Consider the following 8708-nt stretch of genomic DNA (forward strand, 5'->3'; position numbering starts at 1 on the left):
TCACTGTTAATCTGTTATGACCGTGATGATGTTGTGACGAGCGCTGATTTGGACTGGTCGAACTCTCCTTTGATTTTTCAATTTTTTTTTCTTTTTTGGCTCTAGTGACGCTAGGCCGGCCGCTACAGACGTCTTATCGTCAGGGTAGCTCATAGATAAGGCCTTGTTTAGGCCTTCTGCTGTTCTGCAGTATGCTTTTGAAGTGGTGCTAAAATTTTCTCTTTTCACTTGAGGCACTACTGCGTACACTGGGAGTCGATGTCAACATTGATACTTGAAATGAAAGATTTGGGACCGATGCATGTAGAAGCACCGATGCCCATTCATTAAAGAAGTATTTTGTTTGCCCATGCGAGCCATGCACATGTGAGAGACGGGTCGTAGATTGCCTCCGCACCTCTGACTCTTTCTCTATAAATCAGGCTCCAAGAATCAAAATGCACACTATAGCGTCCTTGAGTGGTGCTAGTTTTTTACAGGTGGGGTCAAGATTTTTGTGGGCACCGCTTCCACACCGTGGAAGGCCTTAGATGCACCCGAAAATCCAAAACGTTACAAGATTTTTCATCACATCGAATCATGCGGCATTTGCATGAAACATTAAATATAGATAAAAAAAGATAACTAATTGCATAGTTTACTTATAAATCACGATATGAATCTTTTAAGCCTAATTATTTTATGATTAGACAATGTTTATCAAATAAAAACGAAAGTGTTACAGTGTCAAAATCAAAAAAAAAATTGGATCTAAACAAGGCCTAACTCGATGTGGAGCTCGGGAGCTCGTCCAGCCGATGCCCAAGTGGTGCTCTGATTAGTGATCAAGTCACTACGGACAACGAATCAAAGATGTTTGTTTACTTATAGCAATAAATATCGAGTATCCGATTGAGGCTAAGCTGCATTTTCCACTAAAAGCTTGGAGAGGTAGGTACTACAGCCGCGCAACCACCGGGGTGCCAAAACTATACCACCGTACCGGCCACCCCCTGTCTCAAATAATATATGGTTTTTGCTTGTCTAGGTAATAGTTTTTGTTATGTATCTACGTATACAATATGCAGATCTAGGCACAGAACAAAAGTTGTGTATATAAAAAAAATCAAAACGGCATATTAATTAGAATGGAGAGTATGATATGAAATCATAAATATTTTGAGCTATGTTTCGAAGCTACTTAACTTTGATCGTGTGAATTGGATTGCATTTAGCTATGCAGTATATGTAAGCATCGGTAAATTGGAGTTATTTTGTGATGCTACGAGAGTTTGGATATCCTACAAATATGAGTTAGTTGTTGTGAGGAAGGTTGCACGTTTGAAGCTGACATCGAATATTTTTTTATTTTATTAAATTTACTAACGGCATTAACTAATTTGTAGTTAAGTGTAAGTGTGATATTTGAAGCTCCGGATCTGGTGTCATTGTGTGCTCCTATTTTCATCAAACTAAGGTATACGCACATGGTTATTGATGTCCCGTAGATACCTAAACTCATGTTTATATTTCTCGAACATGTATGTTACTTACTTTATCCATTCTAAATTATAAGTCGTTTTAACTTTTTTGTTTCATTCATTTTAATATGTATCTAGGCGTATTATTAAATACATAGCAAAATGAATATACTAAAAATATCAAAGTGACTTGTAATTTGAAACGGAGGTCTTGAACATATATTTTTCTGATAATCATCATTACTTCTAAAACTGCACTTTATTTGCTCATGTTGCCGTGTCATTTTAGGTCTTGTTTAGTGTGGCCCTCACGCTGCGTGCGGTTTTGACACTGGAGCGAGCTGAGCTACACTGACCAAACGATCCTGCGGGGGAAGCTACATACACCAAGCTCTATGTCATGTAACGAAGCACACGGACACGAGCCACACACCAAACGAGACCTTCGTTTAAATATCCATAATCCATGTATGCATGGTGATGTTCAGCTCAACCACCATTGTCCATGGATGACACTTTTTGGCAATGTAGCTTCACCGCATAATGTGACACATGCTAGTTTGGATAAAAAAAACTCATTGAATTCGGTGGCTCATTTTAAAGTTGCCCTGGTTATATCATTTTCTTTCAAAAAAAAAATTCAAAATTAGCCGATTTTTAAATAAAGGTCAACTTAGGTTTTGTTTGTTAAGCTTGATTGAAATTGACAATTCTCAAATAATAATATCGAAGGCTATAATAATAAAGAACGATGTGATTAAATAATAAGGATATAGTATTAATTTTGAAGATAACTTGAAAAATATTCTGACTTATGATCCACCGTTGACGCGGCCGGCGTGCAGCTGCAGGTCACGGCACCGCTGGTGGTGCCTCCAACGGCTGCCGTCTCACGGTAGAAGATGACCAAAACGATAATAAAATGCAAAAAACGGTGGTCAAAGCTCATAGATACAGAAACGAAAAAGTTGACTATAGATCGGCTCAAACCCCGTTCAGATTTGTTCTCCATGGCCTCGTGATAAGGCCTTGTTTAGTTCCGAAAAATTTTGAGAAATGGACACTGTAGCACTTTCGTTTGTATTTGACAAATATTGTCCAATCATAGACTAACTAGGCTCAAAAGATTCATCTCGTCAATTCCGATCAAACTGTGCAATTAGTTTTTATTTTCGTCTATATTTAATACTCCATGCATGCATCTAAAGATTTGATGTGACGGGAAATGTGAAAAATTTTGTAAAATTTTCTGGGAACTAAATAAGGCCTAAGTAAACTATACTATGGAGTACTATGTCCGAGAGAACGTAAAATACGCAGCAATTTGACCGGCCAGTACGAAACGTATTTTAAATCTCCTACAAACATGTGGTGCTTCATGGAAGCCTTGGATTTCTCAATAGAAGCTGCAAGCCGTTGCTTGCTTTTTTCTATTTCTATGTAAGACGTCATCAGCCACAGCCACTTTAGAAAATTTTGTTCTCCGGTAGAGAAACTCTGGAACAACTCGTCAGCTGATGCTGATGTCATCGTCTGTTCTTATGCAGCCAAAGCCAGTACAACGATTTAATCACAGGGAGATAAGAGTATCTCCAACAACTTGGTAAAATTCACTTGTCAAATCCTGAGTTATAGCAAGTTGCTAATTTGTTTAGCAAAAGAAAAAAAGATGTGTCTCCAATAAGTTGCTATTCTCGCTTGGAAAAATAGAGGATGACAGATAAGACCCGCTCACTTGGTAAAAGAATATGTGTCTCCAACAAGTTGCGCTCGGGATAGCAACTTGGGATAGCAACTTGCTATCCCGAGCGCAACTTGTTGGAGACACATATTCTTTTACCAAGTAAGCGGGTCCCATCTGTCATCCTCTATTTTTACCAAGTGAGAATAGCAATTTATTGGAGACACATCCTTTTTTCTTTTGCTAAACAAATTAGCAACTTGCTATAACTTAAGATTTGACAAGTGAATTTTACCAAGTTGTTGGAGATGCTCTTAGCACTAATAATGAAAGGATTCACAGATCAGATAAGCTGTATGCGAGGGGGGCACGCACGTGCCATGGAACCGCCGGGGTTAGTCGTACAGAGATTCCTTTCATGCCGAGTAATCACTTCCCCACTCACGAGTACGGCCGCCTTGAAACAACCTGAAGTTAAATCCGGATTGCTCCAGTTCGTGCCACATGCATGCATGCATGCATGCATGCGTCCCGGCACGGCACTGACTGAGATCATGATCGGATTAATAAAAATTAAGAAAATATAAATAATATAGTGCTGTCTACTACTCCTACAAGACAAAACAAAATGGCAGTGCTGCTTCAGCTCTAATCCGTTGGGCTCCGATCCAGCTCCCGGTCTTAAAAATGCATCGCAGCATCGACATTCTTGTGGACACGGAAGGGCTCTGATTTGTTTTGTTGGGTGTAAAAAATATCAGCAGGGGCAACGTGTCTGTCCCGGCCGGGCTCACTACAATTTGCACATCTCGAGATAATGATGATGATGATGATCCATCTCGAACACCTCGTTTCAGCTCTGAAGTAGACGTACGACGCAGGCATAGTATACGGATACGGTAGCGCTACGACGGCAACAGGGTAGTAGGGGTCAACGCAAGCCGGCAAAAAGAACACAGCATCCGAAAACGAGCAAGGGGAAAACCGTCCGCTCGGCGTCGTCTGATCGTCTCCACTCCAGTCCCTCCTCTCCTAGTCGCGGTGTGTTGTCGCCTTGTCGGTCCCTCACTTTTCGTCATGCCCATCTGTTCCGAGCGCTACGCTACGTGGGAGCGGACTTGGCCGGGAAACACGCACGACCACGACCCGTTTCTCCTCCTCCGCCGAGTCGTCGACACCTTGCAAAAACGCGCCACCGGCAACGGCAAGACGCGACGATTATCCAGTGGCCGTCGCAAAAATCGGTTAATTATCGGCGCACAATTTGTACCCCGCATCATCGCCTCCCGTCGCCGTCCCGCTTCGAAACCACGCAAAAATTCTACTGCCTGCCTGCGCGCCTGGCCGCCCCCGCTCCCTCCCCGCACCCACGCGCGAAACACCGAAACAGCAAGGGGCAGACAGGGCCCCGCACCAAACGAAAACACCCACAAAAAAAAAACCACCAAAAAAACACGCAGCCGATAGGCACGCACACCACACCTCCCTAGTCCGTCCGCGGTCCGCGCTCTGCCGATTCGGATCCCCTTCCTCTCTTCCCCTTCCCCTTCCCCTTCCCCTCTCCACTTCTCCAACCCACCCGGCCGCGGCGAGCCAGCGACGGCTCAGCCTCAGCCCCTTGCCGCGACCCAAGCAAGCACTCCTTCGTAGTGGGTGGGGGGAAGCCAGAGCCAAAATGGGGTACCTCTCCTGCCGCGCGGACTCGTCCGTGGCGACGTGCCGCTCCATCACGGCCATCTCGCCGCTCCCAATCTCGCGCCGCTCGGGGTCGGGGTCAGGGGGCGGTTCCTCTTCCTCCAGACGGCCCGCGCTGCCGCCGGCGCCGGCGGCCATCGAGCGCTTCGACTACGCGGAGCTGGAGGCGGCCACGTCCCACTTCGCGGACGCGGCGCTGCTGGGCAGGGGCAGCCACGGGGCCGTCTACAAGGCCGTGCTCCCCTCGGGCCGCGCCGTCGCCGTCAAGCGCCCTTCCCCGCGCCGCCCCGAGGTGGACAACGAGATCCGCATCCTCTCCTCCGTCCGCGGTCCGCGCCTCGTCAACCTCCTCGGCTTCTCTGACCCCGGCCCCAATACCCCCGCCCCGGCGCGCCTTCTCGTCGTCGAGTACATGCCCAACGGCACGCTCTACGACCTGCTCCACTCCAACCCGCGCCCGCCCGGGTGGCCGCGCCGCCTCCGCCTCGCGCTGCAGACCGCCAGGGCGCTGCGCGCGCTCCACGACGCCGACCCGCCCGTCATCCACCGCGACGTCAAGTCCGCCAACGTCCTGCTCGACGCCAACCTCGACGCGCGCCTCGGCGACTTTGGCCTCGCCCTCCGCGTGCCCAAGCCCAATGCCGCCGGCGCTGCTGCCGCCGCCACGACGCCCGCGCCCGCGGGCACGCTCGGCTACCTCGACCCGGCCTACGTCACGCCCGAGAGCCTCAGCACCAAGACGGACGTCTTCAGCTTCGGGATCCTGCTGCTGGAGATCATCAGCGGTCGCAGGGCCATCGACGTCCAGCACTCGCCGCCGTCCGTCGTCGAGTGGGCCGTCCCGCTCCTGCGGAAGGGCAAGGTGGCCTCGCTCTTCGACCCGCGTGTGGCGGCACCACGCGACCCGGCCACCCGCAAGGACCTCGCCGCCCTCGCCGCTAGCTGCGTGCGCTCTTGCAGGGAGCGGCGGCCCTCCATGGCAGACATCGTCCAGCGTCTCGTGGTTCTCAGCAAAGCAGTGTCGGCCAAGGTGTGGAACGGGCTCGCCGATGGGCTCGCCGTGGTAGGGAACCCCTGCGCGGTTGTTGATGTTCACAAGACCATCTCGAAGCGAGCTGCTGCCAGCAACAGAGCTGAATCGGAGAGGGAGTCGACCTCAGCATTGGCGTTTGACGACGATGAAAAGGAGGAAGCAGATGCAGTGGCCTTGGAGGAGGATCAGGTGCCATTGGTTGGTGCCAAGAAGTCACCCCGACCACTGAAGAACGGTATAGTCTTATCTGAGGCAGGGGCTCGGGAGAGGAGAAATCTCTTGGACCTGATGGCTCGGATCGATGGTGTTGCCGGCCAAAGATTCGGTATTACCAGAGCAAGAACAGTGCGTGCTACTGGTGAGCTTATTGAAAAGGATGCAGTGTTGCTCCTAAGGAGGAACCAGACAGTAAGAGTTGTTGGATCTGAGGCACTGCCAAAGTCTGAAAGGATTTCTCGTTTTGATGTGAAGATCAAACACAAAGCGGGTGAAGAGGAGCAAGAGAAGGCAGGGAAAATCCAAGAGAAAGCAGAGAAAATCCAAGATAATGCAAGTGGGATTCAAGAATGTTCCAAGGAAACATTAGGCAAAACAGGCAAATTGTTAGAGGCAACGCAGCCAAACCCCGACAAAGAAGAGAAGATTCAAGAAAAGGAAGAGCAAAACCTTGAAAAAGTGGAAAATGTTCAAGAGAATGAAGGCAGAATCCCATGCACGGTAGAGAAAATCCAGGAAAGTCAAGGAGGAACCCGAGACAAAGTAGAAAAGTTCATTTGAAGAGTGAGGGGAGTTCATACAATGCAATGTTCTTGAGGTTGGCTTAATCAACTATCACCTGGCACCTTACCTCGACCTCATGAGATACAATCTCATTCCCCAGATATCATCATGGACATGGTAATTGGGATTGTACCAGAAATATTCCCTGGTATTGATGATTGGCTGATGATACAGCCTTGAATTCAGATCCAAGCGATGTGATCTGCCATTTGGAATGCCAGCAATGACAACAACTCCCCAGCTATTGAATCTTGGTTCTTGGGTGATAGCCAATGCAATGGCTTGCTTGTGATCTCTCCTAGTGTAGCTCTGAGATCAAAACAACAAAGAGCCGTGGATCTTCAGATTCAATTTAAGCAACTGGTGATCATTTCACTGCTTCAAACTGAATCAAGTGGAGCTTCAAAATGACCACTAGTTGAAGTAGATTGTTCGTTGTTGTAGTATTCTTTTGTTGATTATTTTTCCTGCCTGCATACAACAAGCACAAATGTGGAGTTGTTTTGTATATGTGTAGGCATGGTGGTAGCTGTAGTGGATGTTAACTTGTTAAGGAAAATTATTTTTGCATTTCCACCTTGGGAAGGTACATATAGTGGAGATGTTCTCAATTCTCATGCAGTCACTATGTACTCCCTCTGTCCAGAAAAGAATGCAACTATGTGTTGCCTGTCACCAAAAATAGTTCATGTTTGGCCAAATTTGAGTGAATACTATTCATATTTACGGCTCTAAAATAATTTATTATGAAAATACATTTTATAATTGATCTAATGATGTTTATTTGATATCATAAATATTGATACCTTTTTATCTATAATTGATTGAACTTTAATAAGATATTAAACTATGGTACTATGCTAGAATTGCATTCTTTCTAGGATAGAGGGAGTAGTTGTATTCTAGACTTGTGTTGGACAAATCCTGCATAAATATAAGCATATGATGTTTTGCAACTGTTCTATTATGATGTACTGTGCTTGTTGATTGCATTGGCACTGTTGTTTTGCAAAAATTAGGTGCGTGCAATGCTTTGTTGCTTCAAAAGGCATTGATGTGTCAAGGTCGCAAGGTGTGATTTGCAGTTGAGCAGTCTTATCCTTTTCTTGCATAGATTTTGACAGGGGCATAGGGCGTCAGGAATTGTACATCATTCTCGTGTAGCACTAATTACTGGGGTGCATTCATTATTCATCACATGAGCTGTGCGGAGCAAACGAATAGTATCTCCGTCCGTCTGTTTGGATCGCCCAACTGCCTGCTCCGTCCTGTGAGTTTAATTGCTTTCTTTAATATATGTCCCTCTGAGGTTTAAATCTGAAGATTTGAAAGGAAAAAAAAAGTACAAGTGGCTCTCTAAACGGAAAAATTCTGAGAAAAATAACAAAAAATAGAGGGGGCGGTAATTATTGCTCCATGTTCATTCTCTGATTAGAGAAAGAGGGAGTGAAAAATTATATTGTTGGTTTGGGTTTTGTTGAGGATTCATATGCTGCAGATGACGCTGACACGATGAACAGTAATGTCAAGCACATGGTGTTAGTTTTCCTAGTTTGATTTGTCATTATACATCAACATCACATAGTGGCCAAATTCATGGCGTATTTTGCTGAGAAGTGTGTAGGCAGGAATCAAAGTTAGGAGTGAGTGGTACAGTAGTAGGTGAGACTGAACATGGGATGTAGGATCACCAGGATCCACTGCTTACAAATGATCCAATTCCCCTCTTGCAATCATACTTGATATGCCTGAGAAATAAGTAGTTGCCAGAGTACAAGCAAACAGGATCATTAGCCAAGTCGGCATCAGCAGTGAACTTCTAGTATGAGCTGGCTTGAACAAGCATAGGTGAATGCCGGAGTCCGGATCATGCATGAACACCACCAGCGTCAACGACAATTGCGGGACCAGGCGTTGTATGATAGAGTACCTGAAAGCTACTGATACAATCAATTAGTACACTTGAAGAAATAAAGCGCATTTTTTAATGATAAGACATATTACCGTACATGTTAGTGTTACTCAGCCTTTCACAAATTGACGAGGCAGATTCAACTTT

The 8708-nt window shown here is 46.2% G+C and overlaps 1 protein-coding gene across 1 annotated transcript; it reads left to right on the top strand.

Moving 5' to 3' along the window:
- On the top strand, nucleotides 4594–7350 carry LOC8076838 (serine/threonine-protein kinase-like protein At3g51990). Its single transcript, XM_002439684.2, has one exon. The coding sequence runs from the start codon at nucleotides 4817–4819 to the stop codon at nucleotides 6644–6646; it is 1830 nt and encodes a 609-aa protein (XP_002439729.1). The 5' UTR covers nucleotides 4594–4816; the 3' UTR covers nucleotides 6647–7350.

The sequence above is a fragment of the Sorghum bicolor genome, chromosome 9 (assembly GCF_000003195.3).
Source record: "Sorghum bicolor cultivar BTx623 chromosome 9, Sorghum_bicolor_NCBIv3, whole genome shotgun sequence".
NCBI classification, from domain to species: domain Eukaryota; kingdom Viridiplantae; phylum Streptophyta; class Magnoliopsida; order Poales; family Poaceae; genus Sorghum; species Sorghum bicolor.